General features: G+C 35.8%; 1 protein-coding gene and 1 non-coding gene across 13 annotated transcripts in view; both read right to left on the bottom strand.

The window, feature by feature from the left end:
• Positions 1-1,278: 1,278 nt before the first annotated feature.
• Positions 1,279-15,745, bottom strand: part of ldb1a (LIM domain binding 1a) — a 19,913-nt gene continuing 5,446 nt past the window's right edge. For 3 of the 12 annotated variants that reach the window (XM_039672662.2, XM_039672663.2, XM_039672665.2), the window contains 10 exons: positions 7,402-7,504; positions 7,179-7,223; positions 6,866-6,941; positions 6,586-6,691; positions 6,259-6,431; positions 5,818-5,940; positions 4,627-4,710; positions 4,423-4,546; positions 4,090-4,238; positions 1,279-3,581 (listed from right to left, as the gene is read on the bottom strand). In XM_039672662.2, the coding sequence (XP_039528596.1) occupies positions 3,351-3,581; positions 4,090-4,238; positions 4,423-4,546; positions 4,627-4,710; positions 5,818-5,940; positions 6,259-6,431; positions 6,586-6,691; positions 6,866-6,941; positions 7,179-7,223; positions 7,402-7,504 (1,214 nt within the window). In that variant the 3' untranslated portion in view covers positions 1,279-3,350. Of the gene's footprint in view, positions 3,582-4,089; positions 4,239-4,422; positions 4,547-4,626; positions 4,711-5,817; positions 5,941-6,258; positions 6,432-6,585; positions 6,692-6,865; positions 6,942-7,178; positions 7,224-7,401; positions 7,505-9,110; positions 9,485-15,745 lie in introns of those variants that run through there. The other 9 variants (XM_039672658.2, XM_039672660.2, XM_039672659.2 and 6 more) reach the window with 9 other exon arrangements.
• LOC120479923 (small nucleolar RNA SNORA13) lies at positions 6,003-6,136 on the bottom strand. Its single transcript, XR_005622994.1, has one exon. It is a non-coding gene; the product is annotated as a small nucleolar RNA SNORA13 (small nucleolar RNA).

The raw sequence follows: 15,745 nt of genomic DNA, 5'->3' as shown, positions 1-15,745 counted from the left end.
TGGGAGGGACCGAGAGAGAGAGAGAGAGAGAGAGAGAGAGAGAGAGAGAGAGAGAGAGAGAGAGAGAGAGAGAGAGAGAGAGAGAGAGAGAGAGAGAGAGAGAGAGAGAGAGAGAGAGAGATGGGGTGGTTGGGCTCTGAGTATTGAAATACTGGTCAGTTTTCAGAAAGTTTTTTTTTTTTTTTATCCAAAACTGTTTGTTGTAGTTAATTTTCTTCCAAAAGTAGTGATCAAAGACAAAATTTTTAACGTCCAAGATGACAAAAAAGTGTAATATGATATCATATTTAATATATTATATATATATATATATATATATATATATATATATATATAATATGAAATTAATATTTTAAATAGTATAAATTCAAGTACTTTGAATAATTATATTTCAACCTTTTAATTATTATTTTTGTATCTATTTCTAGACAGTTACACAGACATGTTTTACTTAAAGGCATAGTTCACCAAAAAAAAAAAAAGAAAAAGAAAATTCTGTCATCATTTACTCACCCTCATGTTGTCTCAAACACTTAATACTTACCTCTGTGGAACAAAAAAATATATTTTGAAGAATATTGGTAACCAAAGATTTCTGGTGACCATTGAAAGACAAGCCTTACACATTTCAAATGTTTAATTCCCATGTTCCTGTTTGTAATTATTCAATGGACAAAAACATTTGTGTGAAGAGACTTTTTTTTCCTTATAGTTCCCGTTGCACTACAGGTGAAGTAATTCAACTTAAAAGGTGAAACTAATATATTTACATTCTGAGATATTTCAATCCTTTATTTGTTATAACTTTGATAATTCTGGCATACACCTTATGAAAACACCCTATTCAAAATTAGATTATTACATGGAATCAATAAAAAAGGATTTTAAATACAGAATGTCAGCCCTCTAAAAAGTATACTAATGCACATGTACTCAGTACTTGGTTTAGGCCCCTTTTGCATGAATTACTTCCTCAATGCGGTAATTATCAGCATAAATATTCTATTCTACATTTCTTTTGAGTTTCATCTGTATTTCTGCAAAAAGTATAGGACAGTTCCTGGTGGCCTTTGATCACTAGCTACTATGAAGAACCAGGTTGGTAAAAAAAAAAAAAAGGTCCAACTATAAAGTACAACAAAAACACTTATATCCAGAGCTGTTTGCAGAGGATCTTCTTAGGAACGTAAAGCGTCAATAGCTCTCTATTTGGTGATAAGGAAGCCTCACATATTTTGAATGTACTTTTGATGCGAGTTAACCACACACCAGGCATGATAGCTGTGAAAATGTGTTTTATTGGTACCACACATCAATTGTCAATGGGAGACACTAGGCAAAAATATATTTGTAAAACAACCACAAACAAATGGTCTCTGAAAACTCCAGAAAGTGCACACCTGTTTTATAACCGACTTGAGAAATGAAGCAAAATTCGGAAACATTCGTGAAAAATGTACTAAAGATTTGTATGCCATAGATTGGTTACATGTAGCTATAGTTTAGTCTCAGACCATTTGTATGGGTCACTGGAGGCCTTACAATGGAGTGCCCTCTGCTGTTTTAAAAAAAACAATACACTGTAACCTCAAGGGGGCTTCTAGGAATTAACAGTCTGGATTTTTTTACATTATCCAAGGTTTAATAAGAACTCTTACGGATTCATTCAAGAACTTATATATCATCTTAGGTTAATGAAATAACATAAAAAGTGAAATAATGTACAAAGGCAACATCACATACACAGCAACATGTTTCGTTTCGATATATAATGCAATGGCAAAGACTTTAAAAAAATAAATACATTGTACATTGACTTAAAAACTATAATCTACCTTTATAGGTGAAAGGTAGTTGTACCTTTAATGCATCTAGAAACGATTTGAAATGAGCGCTTTACTTTTGTCATATGAATGGGTCAAGGGCACAGACAAGGGTCCTAAAGAAGAGTAAATAGAATCACACTTATACAGAACTTGGCTACAATTTTAAATATACAATCACAAATACACAAACAAAATGATGAAAAAACTAAATCATAATACAAATGTGTAAATTAAAGGATTTTGCTTCTTGGTCTGTAGCATCAGGGAGGAAAAAAAATAAACAATGGCTGGTATATGCTAAAATTAAGTTTTTCACAATTGCTTTGAATGACTGGGTTTATACAAAGGCATTGAGCTTGGTCAGTTCTTTTCAATAGGCTAAAAATCTCCAAGAAACAAAATTTCCATAGCTACGGTCTCAGGACAAACTGTGCCATACCAGTCGTTGGACTAACAGTGTAGGATTTAGATCCTGCAAACAATGACTGTTACAGCTGCAATAGCTATTGTCTGACACATGCAGTTCCCAGACGGACATGCTATGATCATGTAATGTCATTTTCAATGAAGATTGAAACAGAAGAAACAGAAAGACAGATAGGTGTAAAGCTTAGAGCAATGTAGCATCTACTTACAATAATATTGATAACAGTAACAATACAAAATTTGTTATTTTACATTTGAGATTGACAGCTTTTTCCAGTTAAAGATTATCCATTTTTTTTTTTGTTTTAATAAGAACAAAATTCATCATAATCGTTTTATTAAGAAAAATAGATCCAAAATACAGTGACAAGAGTGCAAAGGATATTTAGAGTTTTTGTTTGCTTACTTATTTTTTCTCTTTAGAAATCGTTATAAAAAATAAAAAAAGAACAAGAAACCAAACAGAATGCAAACAATTAAAAAAAACAAACAAAACAAAACAAAAAAACAAACACTTCTTTGAGTCTGGCATAACGGTCAGGCAAGCTCTCAGTGACCATTTCGGGTATGACCAAACTCAAGAACCTCGATGCTTTACACTTTATTTAGTTTTACTTAAAGGACTTTACGTAGTGGTTCTCAACTCCGGTCCTCAAGCTCCGGAACTGTACAGGTTTTTGTTCCAACCAGGTCCTACAAAACAAATAATTGAGTTTTTAAAAATGGAGTGTTGGGTTTGAATCTGAGGTGCACACAATGGTCATATCACTAAACGGTTAGATAAAAAGTGATCCTTTCCTGTCAAGTGAGCACAACAGAAACGGCCATGCGCGTCAAAGCACGGCACGCACAGAGAGACCCGAGGTTGGAACAATAACCCACAGCCTGATCGCTAAGCCTGATCGAGACACATAAACGGAGGGTGTTGGAAAACGACTCTCAAAAAAACAAAAACAAAAAAGAACCAACAAAACGGCATGTCTGATGGCGGCGGAGGATGAGGAGGGCCAATTTCACGAGGGACCAATTGAGGAATCGTCAACGCAGAAGACTAGGACCGGGTCGTGTCCTCGAGCCTTTCGCTAGCCCCTAATGCTTCTACTGTGATGACTGTGAGGTGGGGTTGTCATTTTTGCTCTCCTGGCTGGAGGGAGCTTTGCTGTTCCAGGGGCTGTTGGTGCCAAGGGCGGGGGAACTGTTGAAACTGTCCTCGTCGTCGATGCCATTGGCCGCATCAAACTGTGTGTTCTCCAGCCGCGTGATGAGCCGCTCATCCTCGTCCCCGAACTCCCCTCCCATCAGAGTGGGCTCTCCCACCACCATCACATCCTGCAGGGGACAGGAAGGGGCGCAAACATTATCCCCGCAACCCGGGGGTGCTCCGTAGGGGGACGCGGTGGCTTTCTACACCACATAGCAACTGCAGAAGGCACTGAGGAACAAGACCTCCAGACCTCCACTATCCTGCCCACTAATCAGCAGTGCTGTATGTGAAAAAGGCTACGTTCACCATGCTGAACACTAAATAGCTCTGCCATGGTGGGCATCCCGGATCCTTGAGTGCTGCACGGGTTTCATTCCACCTCGGGTCTCTAGTGTTGGCTGCGTCTCTGGAGCTCAAAACACCCAACAGACTGACAAAAACCACCAAAAAAAACCCCACAGACCTGCGGCCCTAAAGGACCAGGGACTGCCCAGCATTGGATCATGTCCACTTGTCTCTATGTTGGGTCTGTCTTCCTAGTATTATGCATAACTTGAATACAAGCATTGGTCCACCCTCCTCCCCCTACCAATCTCACACAGCTCAAAATGGACATCAAAATGAGATGCTTACAGGTACCTGGCTGGAGAGCGCAAAACTGCTGGCTGGACTTTTCTTTTTACTGTTGCTGTTGTTGTTGTTGCCTCCTCCGGTACTCATCGTGCTGCCGCCGGACATTTTCCGTTTCCTTCGCTTGTTGGGGGCTTGTCTCGCAGGCTCGGCTGGAGAAAGAGCAGAGGACGATATTTGAACCTTGCATGGAATTTCCAGTGGGATGCAGTTATTTATTTATTTTACACGTTCATTTTATTTTTTTCATAGAAATATATTTATTTCAAACAACAAATGTCTTTTAATGGTTTTAGTTTACTTTCAAAACCCGAGCTGTTGTTGCTCGATTCGCACCTGGTGGGGCTACCATCCTCTGCCATTTCTGAAACAGACAGGTTTTGAGGCAGTCTCGTGGGCTGAGACTGTAGGTCTTGTGTCTGGACATCAGCTCCTGCATGGGCTCCAGGATTACACAAAGCTGTGGAAGAAGAAAAAGGAGAAGTGAAGCCACTGTAGCTGGAGATGGTTTTTAATTCGAATCTACCGTTCTTTACTTACTCGGAGGTAGTTCAGCGTAGAGTTAGATAAACCACATCTTGTGATGTTTTTAGATAGCTGGTCAAGCATTTGAGGGTCTTGTGCCTGTTGTGGAAAAAATTAGAAAATTAACAGAAATAGTAGAGTAGTGTAGGTTTTTGCTTATGCTTTATCAGACAAGCACAAATCTTGATTAAAAAACATTTATTGAAAACTTTTAAACAAAACATGACATATTAAGTAAAAGAAAGACATTCTAGTGTTGACATGCAGCATTGTATGGGAGACTAAAAATGACAAAGTAAATAAATAAGTGCCATATCTACATCTAAAATCATTACAACTTATAGGGGGGAAAATGGTCCGAATTATAGGTCATTCTTTCACAGGAACTAGATTCTTGTATGGCCGTTACCTGTAGCCAGTAATTATAGTTTATGAAGTTATAAATATGGATATAATTTATTTCTAACAAAAAAACACATACACTACAGAGGCCTTTATTTACCCCCTGGAGCCATATGGATTACTTTAATGATGGATGAGTTTTTGAATTAAAGGTACCATTCATTCCCATTATAAACCTTGGAAGAGACACAATATTTTTTTTTAAAAATATCTACGTTCGGGTTTGGCTTAAAAAAAAAGTCATATACACTTAGGATGACCTAAAAGGTGAATTAACCCTTTAAAGGCAGATTTTACACAACAGTAATTGTGTGAAATATTATAAGAATTCAAAATTTCTGTTTTCTATTTTAATACATTATTATTATTATTATTATTCCTGTGTGATGGCAAAGCGGAATTTTCAGCATCATTACTCATGATTCTTCAGCGATCAATCTAATATGCTGATTTGGTGCTCAATTAAAATGTCTTTTTATTATGTCTATTATTATTATTATCATTGCTGTAAACAGTTGTGCTGCTTAGTAAACCATGATACATTTGTAGCAGGATTCTTTGATGAAATATATTTTAAAATTATAAATGTGGCTTTACTGTCAATTTAATGCATCCTTGCTGTATAAAAGTATAATTTTTTTTTTAAATCATACTGACCCAAAACTTTTTAACAGTAGTGTAAATACTTATTGAAAGAGGGGTTGAGGACAAAAGTATTGTTCTAATAATCTCAATATATTCACTCATTATAAGAACTGTAATGATGTTAATAGAAAACAGCATGAATAATTATCCAAAACTCACATGCATTGCCAGGATGCTTCTTGGCACAACCTCTCTGTGCTGTCTGATGCTGAAGTGCCATGTCTTTATACGCATCATGTCATCGAACATAAACTCCAGGTACAGTCTTCCCTCCACACACACCTGAGGAGATGAAAGTACTTGTCAACTTTGAACGACAATGGTGGCCAACAATCATTCGATGGTTATGTTCTTATAGTAGAGCTTATTTAATGGAAATACATTTATTTCCAATTAAGATCACAACAAGAGTTAATGTAAGCCTTTTCTGACACCACATTCATTTTGAAAAGAAATGAATAGGCAACACATAAAGGCTATTTTTAGGATTTATTTCTGACAATGAACTTTATAAGAAGTGAATTGTGTAATGGTGGTCATACTAAAGGATATTCTTAGTTGGCGTTAAGTTTTAAAACTTAACGCAGAAAACAATTATACCTGTGTGAACATGGGTTTGCCATTCTGTGTAACCATGGTGCACTGATCGCAGTCCAGGGACACAAAGTTATTGTGGAACGACTCCTTGGGATGTTTTAGCACATAGAAAAGTTCAGTGGCCCCTCCCTCAAATATACTCCTGAAGTACCGAGGGATCAATGTCCTACCAATAGCTGAAAACAGGAAAAATTTTGGATTCAGTTACTGGGGAAAAAACAGACTATGAATGGGTTTTCCTTATGTTTACATCTATATTTGATCATTAAAGTGAAATCAAATACAAATAAATTAAAATCACCGAAGTGACATAATAAAACAGAATATTACTATATCTTTTGGGTCCATCTTCCAGACAGAAAGTGATAGTCAGCATTGCATCATCTTCGAAAAACTCTGTAGTGAACGCATCCCACCACAAATTGTCACAATCCTGCTGAGAAAGCACAAAAAACCCACACAACTTTATTTTTTTTTTAAAGTTTAAATGGGCAAAACAAGCAACATATACATGTTTCAACTAACTAGTGTTTCCTTTCCTGAAATAAGGATTTCAGTTGTCCCCTATTTAAATGTGTACCATGAATGTTGATGAAGTGGTTTCTCTTACCTCTGTCCAATTCTGTAGTCTTTTGTTGAGCTCAAATATTCTGTAGTCTGTTTGATTTCCATACGGTGTGTGCCTCCTGTAACATGGCAAGCATTATTATTATGGAGAAAAGAAATTCTACTAAACTCTGTTCAAAATCACAATTTCTACAAAAATATTAAGCAGCACAACTGTTTTCAACATTGAACATAAAAAAATGTTTCTTGAGCAGCAGATCAGCAAATTAGAATTATTTCTATATCATGTGAAGCTGAATACGGGATTAATGGCTGTTGCCATGAACAGCAATATTAACTGCCAAATAAGTGCTTACCCTATTCCAGGTTCCATGTAAGAGGGGGGATACATCGGTGTCGGACTGAAATTTAAAGAACATTAGTCAAACTTTAATAATAAATTAATTTCATTTGAAATGTACAATCAGTTTAATTGGGATAGATGTCCACTTTTAACTATAAACTAAAAAAAAAGGGGCGATTACTAGACACGCATGTAGTTTTCACCATGTAAAACAACAATCACAACATGAGTCTCACCCCACATCTCTATCCAGCATTGCACCTGGGTGAAATGGAGGGAAGGCACTGCCGTTGGGAGGCTCCTTTGGGGAGTACAGCTTGAATGACTTGGACGAACAGCCTATAGAAGTAAACACAAAGACAATGAGAGAGAGAAGAGTCCATTCAAACGTAAAAGAAACAGTACATTTATATATATATATATATGTGTGTGTGTGTGTGTGTGTGTGTGTAAATACACAACCCTGAGTTATTCTTGTTCACTGACTAGCAGTTCAGTTAACATGCATGTTGATCTGTGACTAAGGAAATTACATCTTTAAATATTTCATTATTCCTTTAAAATAATAAATATGATGAATATTTTGCTTTTGATAGACTTCCATGATAATTCCCCCACACCCCAATAAGCAAACACCATGTGATCACATGACATTGTGATTATTTCCCTGTAGCTTATTCACAGCCCATCCCCCATCTCGATTTAAGGATTCAGTTAAGTCCAGTTAGTCCTGATATGACAGCAAATTAAAAGCAGAAACCCCAAAAACAAGCCACACAAGGACTAATCTAATACAATGGACAATTCAATTAGCAATTAAATGCAAAATTTGCGCAGTGCTTTATGTTTCTTGTCTATTTTATTCACATTATATAATAGCCATACAATGAAATTAGACTGGAATGTAATTACTAGGTCAGGCTGACATCATCACACTTTTTGAATAATAAATTTACATCACTATTTTGGTCGCTCATGACTTCTGAATAAGTAATTATTTTTTAAAACATTTTATGGATATTTTAGCAGCCAATTAAATATTTCAAATTTAGCACAACAAGTCAAGAAACATATTCAATTTAGAGCGTGGCCTGGAAATGGCATATTTACATATCCCTGATATTTACAGGTTTTGCATCAGTCATCAACTGGAAAAAAAAGGCACGTTACACCATCTCTCTAGTCTGATACACCAACCTGTCAATATTGTGGCTCTGGGAGTTTTAGTAATCAGCATAATTTGAATAAACTAAGATATACTATTCACTCTATGCCACCAAGCCTCTTTTGGAAACAGGGGAGCTTATTATATTGCATTTGAGAAATGTAATAATTAGTATAAATATTTCATGTCATTGACAAATACATCACACACACAGTTTAACTGACACTCACATTGTATTTACCAGAATTAACGTAACGTTTTATAATGCCACTTACAAAGTAATAATGAGTAATTTTTAATCCTAAATATCATTTAAAGCAATTAAGGACTCGTGGTGTTGCACATGATTAAATAAGAAATACTGCATATTTTGTATATTCACACGGATTAATAGTAACGTTAACCCCTTAATTCTCCTCTGCTGTTGGTGAACATTTATGCTAAGCTAGTTATAAGGTGAAACGTTAGCCATACTACTGAAAACATTACACACTAAAGTGCATTGAACTACGCTTAAAAGATGTTGCTGTTATTTCAAACAATTATCACTGGTGTTTCTGTAGCAACTTATTCCAAGCAAGTCACGGCATTTGTCTAGTACAACGACTAACTTGGTAGCCTAGCTTAGCCAGGCCTGGCCCCGAGTCCGAGCACAGGCGAGGCCCTGCACAGGTTAGCCGATTATCCGAACAGCGTAAACGGCATCACCATGGCGACGCAATTCAAAGCATTTATTTCGGCGCTTACAAGCTTTAAAACTAAACGTTGCTATGTATTTACGTTGCAATGAAGCTCAAGCACACCTGCAGCAATCCAAGCAGGAATTCGACGCTCTCTCTCCCCGGTACTCCCTGATTATAATCCCGGTCTGTCGGTCGCTGTTTTTAAAGCGAGGTGAGCTGAAACATCAGCCCCTTCAAACCATCGTGGTGTGCAAAAAAGCAGGTACAAAATGCAGTTGCATCGCTGGTAGTTGTAGACTGTGTTAGACAAGAACCAGACTCACGGGATAACGAGGAAAAGTGCCCGTGCAACCCTTTGTTCTTGATCATGAACAATGGTAAAGGCCCTTCTTTCTCTCCGTGCAACCCCCCTCAGCACTCCCTGCTCTGGTGGAGCATCAACCCCTCGCAATCCCATCCCATCAAACCTACCCCTCCCCCAAACACAAGCTACTGCCTGTAACAGTAGGCTACACGTCGAAAGCCTACTGTAAATGTGGTCAAAAGACAAACAAGACCATCGAATAAAACTCTAGTTGGATAAACTTTGAAAATTCGTAACGGGACTTGAATGAGAGCAGAGAGGATGTTGTGTGTTTACACCGGTCTACACATCTTCTGAAGACCCTGCCAAAAATATTTTTTTGAGTTAGTTTATTTTGCTTAATTTAATTGGCAACTTGATGTAAAAAAAAAAAAAAGACTTAAAAAACAACTGAATCTATATTTAATTATAATTGTTATATTTAGGCTATATTTTTAAATAGGCTGTCTTAATTTCATGATTAAAATTTCATTCTGAAGTCACTTGGATGTTTCAACGCTGTAAAAAAAATATTTTCATGATTTGTAATCACAACATTTTTTCTTTTGTCAAATCAACTTAGATAATTTATGTAGTTCAGAACATAATATTTTGAGTTTCTGGTGATTAAATTAATCTCCTTCATTGTATTAACTCAATTTTTCCATTTCAATTAACTTAAAATTAAGGCAACCAGGTTACTTATTTTTTTAAGCTAAACCAACAATTTTTTTTACAGTGAACATGCAAGCTGTGAATTTGTCAATAAAACCCATTGCCAGAATATTTAAGGTTTAACTGATTTGCTACTGATGTGGAATTGTTTACATAAATAAATACTTTTAAACAAGTTGTTCCAAACCAGCATTTCTTTTTTTTCTGCTAAACACAAAAGATATTTTGAAGAATGAGTAATCAAACTGTTGATTGGCCCCATAATTGACTTCCAAAGTATTTTTCTTCCATATGGAAATCAATGGGGTCCATCAACTGTTTGGTTACTCATGTTCATTTAAAAAAAAAAAAAATAAAATGTGTTCAGCAGAAGAAGAAAAAAATCATACAGGTAAATGTAAATGATGACAGAATATTAATTTACAGGTAAACCTATCCCCTTAATTCAGGGCTGGTAACTAGCTGAAAGGGTGCTGACTCAGTCCTATACTTGTAAAGATCCAGTTACAACCATTATAAAAAATAATTCAAAATTAAAGGCAGGAGTTGCGAAAACCAATGCTGTCAAGTGTTCAAAGGCAATAAATCAATATTTTATTGCCTTTTATTCAAAGGCAATAAAAACAAATCTATCATGCTGAACTCTTTCCTTGTGATATCATCGCCTTAATACAAATTTCACAGATTGTTATGTTTATGTTTTGTCATCAAGAAGAAAAAAAGGTTTTAAAATATCATTACACACTAAATCAATCCCATATGGTTTATTTATTTATTTATTTATTTTTTTTGTCCTAATTGAAAAGTATGTCACAAGGATCAAAATGCCAGTTTAAATACAATTAAATAAAATTAAATAAACTCCTGGTCAAAGTTTAATCACACTGATGTTATTTCAAAATAATATATCTTTGAAGAATGTTTCGTTGTATATGGACAAAAAAAAATTAAACTTGTTTTCTCTACTAAATATCGTATTTTATGTTCTACGAATAAAAAGAAAGTCATACAATTTTGGAACAACATGATGGTGAGTTTTTTTGGCTTTGGTTTAACTGTCTCTTTGGCTGTGGTGGGTCATATCCATAGGTCAAATCAGCATAACAAATTCATAATGAATTGCTGTGGGTCACATGTGGCACGTGTTATGGTTCAGTTTTTTTTTTTACAGTCTATGGTTCAGACCCATCCACTTCCTGCAGACAGAACAACATCGCAACCTAGTGTCATGAACTTGCATAAACTCCATATCTTACTAATTCACTGGACTGCAGCACAAATTGAGCGAGGAAGATATGAGCCATTATCACAATAACACGCGAGTGTTAAGGGAACCATTGCTTATATAAATTAGCTTGTTATTTGTATGACAGGTAGCCTACCTCAACATTGGTGTATTTTAAAAGTCTGAAGACTAAGCAGCTTGAATATATGGCACATTGACGATATGCTAACGATAATAGCTAAACTTCCACTGGGGGCTCTTGGTGAATTCATTTATGAAGCTTTATGAACGTCCTTCATGTGCAGCAGTGGAGCTGTTCTCATTTTCATGGTTTGAATGAAGGATTGCCTCTGTGGAGAAAACTCCATCCTTCACTGCCATGGCTGACAAAATCTCTCTCCCTGATGAGGCCTCTGCTTCCCTCACAGTGCTCCAGGGGCTCTTTGTTATGCCACTGCCTCATCTCTCCCAAACACAAGCACAGGGAGAGCCATGTGCCTCACGCTCACCCAGGCTGCTCAAAGCTACACGGCTGGCAGAGCGCGATAATGCTCTGGCGACAGACGACATATGTGAGGGCCATACTAACTACTGTGGGGGACTGACTGACTGCAGTACAAATCATATCTGTCCTCCACTCAGAGGAATGTGCAAGGGGAAACATCTCATGATCTGCTGTTCACAAAAGAGAGTCAACACATTTGAATTTTTAATAAAATATGTGTAATCAATTCCCAAATCCAGATTAAGTAATATCCAGATTTACATCACCGCATGTGTGAATATTTTGATTGGGAATCCCACAGTTCCCAACATTTTAGGGAATTTCAAAAATATGATTGAAAATTATTAGAATATGAAAAAGTCTTGAACCTTTCTAAAGTCTTTCTATAGTCAATTGAAATTATATTCTGAAGTGTTGCACGTTTTTTTGTGAGATCTCACACTAATTGTCATCCAGTCATTACAAACAGGAAAAGTCATGGTAAAATCAAAGAAAATATTTGGTGAAAAAAATGAAACCCTCATACTGTACAAGCTGGTATTTTGCCCTAAACATTTTTTTGTTATTAAAAACATTTTTTGTACAAAATTACAGGGTTTTTTTTTTTAATTTGTGTATCAAGTTTCATAAGTTATACATAAATTAATTATAAGTTATATTCATTATTAAATATATTGTCATTAACCATAAAGCAGCTGTTCCTAAAATGTTATTTCAAAAGTTATTTTAACTTCTATAAAAAACTTTTTAAAAAATCTTACCAACCCCAAATTTTTTAACAAAATAGGTTTGATAGGATTATTATTATTATTATTATTATTATTATTGAAAAAGGCTTTATTTAATCAATAATACAATGAAAACTGTAATATTGTGAAACTTTGTTCTATTTTTAAGATGTAATTTAGTCATGTGATGGCAAAGCTGAATTTTCTGCATCATTACTCTCACTGTAAAAAAAAATATTGTTTCTTTAACTTAAAAAATTAAGTAACCTGGTTGCCTAAAATTTTAAGTTGATTGAACTGGAAAAAGTGTGTTAATATAATGAAGGAGATTGATTTAATCATCAGAAACTCAAAATAATAAGTTATTTGAACTAAATAAATTATTTAAGTTGATTTGACAAAAGAAAAAATGTTGTGATAACAAATCTTGAAAATATTTTTTTTACAGCGTGATTATTCATTTATGATGATCAATGTTGAAATAAACTGTGCTGCTTAATATGTACGTGATATTTTTTTTCAGTATTATATGAAGAATGGAAATTTCAAAAGAACAGCATTTATTTGATATAGTAATCTTTTGTAAAAAATGTCTTTACTCTTTACTGTCATTTTTGATTAATTGAACGCATCCTTGCTGAATAACAGTATTACTTTCTTTTAAAACAAAACAATAAAACCTTTCTGACCCTAAATATGACTCGCCTTGACAAAAGCAATGTACACAGTACACATTTTAAAAGTCTGCCTGTGTTCCTACAGATGATGATGCTCTGACCCAGCAGGGATCAAACTGCCTCTTCAGATTTCTTTCTTTTCATCACAAACCACTCATTACCACCTTAAAGCCTTACAGACATTTGATTGCCAGAGACAATCAGATGCAATGCTAAGTGAACCCACTGGTGAATTAAATTGACTGGCTTTTTTTGTTGCAAGCATCTCTTTAAGCTGCTAAATCACTTAGAAACATGCATTATAACACTACTGTGAGAGGAAATACGATGAAGGCTCTAACAAATATACAGTGAATGAATATTCTGCCTGCTGCTGCACTGCAGTGGTTTCTGGTTAAAGATGTGGGCAAAGCACTTAACCTTAGGTCACTCCATGGCAACTGAACATGCAATAAATATACTCTGCAAGTCACTTTGGATATACAAGTGCACTTTCATATCCAAAGTGACTTTCAGAGTATATTTTGTCTGATAAATGACTAATAAGTAACTGTGGTGTTTGTTGACTTTGTTGGGAAAGACTATGCTATCAAACATAAGTGTCAGACCTCAAAAGGCAGCAGGAGACATTCTTGATGAGAATACAGAGAAAAATCAATGAGCAGTAAAACACACTGAGGAAAACACATTCGCTGCCATTGGAAATAAATCTGTTCAGGCACTTTTTAGGTGTTCCCTAAATAAAACACACACTTCAGGTATAGAGAGAGTGTGAGGGGTCTGTTGTGTTCAGTGTGTTTCTCTTGGCAACAGCAGCCTCATGGACGGGTCATGGAAGTTTATTGAGGTCTCAGGAACCACTGAGTTGGAAATCATAGAGAAGCAAACAGCTGATGCTCATCACTATGAGATACAGTTCTGATTTTTCTTTTCTTACATTTTGTTTCTCACATTAACTTGGGCTCAACTACAGCACTGCTCTTTATTCTGATTACAAAACAAAAAATTTACATTTTTCGTTAATGACTTTTACTGCACCTAAATTGCACCAATAGGTGGCGACAGTGACTGCCTGTAATGAATCACAATTCAATCAAGAACAAAACTATTGTGAATTCAGATGCCTAATCACATAATTAATAACTATACTCTTTCTATTTCTAACATATTTTCATATGAAAACATTCATTGTTTCAGTGATTCATTGATTCATTCACTCAACCGATTCGCTTCAGGAAGGAAACGCCACTGTGTGTTGCTGCCTGGTTGCTGCTGGCTTCGTTTGAAACTATGGTATTTTCAATGGCGGCGAAAACACAGACAAACCAACTGTTGTCCTTGATTGAAATGTTGGCTAAGTGACTCAATATTTACTCATTAAACTAGTAGCCTGTATAATAGCAATATCACATGTCAGTACAGTTGTGACTACCTTGCTGCGACCGAATTTAAATACAGTGACCCAGATTAAATAGGTGAGTATAAAATATTATTTTCATATAACTGACTGTTTTTATGGAGAAACAACACAATAAGCCTACAAACCATTCTTGAAAGTGTCACGTATGATAAAGCTGTCAATAGAATAAAATTATTGTGAATTCTTTAGACAGCACAATGAAACATTAATGATGTCAAATTCTGCAAATTATTAAAATGAGACAGTGTAAAAAATTTCCAAAAATACCTTACTTTAAAATGCTGACTTTGAATGCCCTACAATTTAAATAATGTCAAAAATCTTTAAATGAGTTTAAAAAAAAAAAAGATAAATACATTTTCTTTCAAATGTTTTGCAGAATCCCCTTTTGCAGACAGTGGTCCCCCAGAAACACCCCAGTTTGAAACAATACTGGAAAAGTAACAGCTCTCATCATTTTGCCGCATGATTTAAGGTATCATTCATTTCCACAGATGCCAAAGTTTAATAATAATAGAGGTACCATAAGCAATAGCAAAAGTAATGCATATCCGACCAAGCATCACTAATAAATCTTCATTCAGTCCGTAAAATCATGTGTCATTTTGTTCAGACAACGATTGATTCTTACAGTGGTGGATTTGTGCAGCTGGCAAATGCCAGTTCTCATCTAATATTTCCTCACCATCATTGACACGTGACATAACGAGTTCTAACATCCCCGTCTAATGCTGACAAGTTGAGGGGAGCTTTTTTTTCTGCACAGGAAGCCATTTTGTTCTAGCACTGTGTAATGAGACTGATCTGTGAGCCACGGGCTGGAGAGGGGGAGAGGTTGCACAAGCGCACACAAATGCACGCTAAAGGCACTGTGCACAGGCATTACCAGTCCAGCAGGGAGATGGTAAACCAGACCAGCTTCTCTTAACTTGACAGGCACACCCAAACCCTTTCGCCATAGTGCAACTTGAAACAGGCTCGCTTTGTGACCGTTTTAGCTTCGCTTAAAGTCATTTCCATCTAATCAAGGGGCCATGTGACTTTTTTGCATGAGGTAACAGGACACATGCTGATATCGAGTACTTGTAGGTGAGAGGTAGAGAATCGAGTGGCAGAGAGCAGCTGGATGGAGCTTAGTAGCTCACATTTAAAAGCGTCG

The sequence above is a fragment of the Pimephales promelas genome, chromosome 11 (genome assembly GCF_988280905.1).
Source record: "Pimephales promelas chromosome 11, fPimPro1.hap1.1, whole genome shotgun sequence".
Taxonomy (NCBI): Eukaryota; Metazoa; Chordata; class Actinopteri; order Cypriniformes; family Leuciscidae; genus Pimephales; species Pimephales promelas.
The sequence above is the reverse complement of the archived record's forward strand: the minus strand, read 5'-3'. Positions and strand labels throughout refer to the sequence as shown.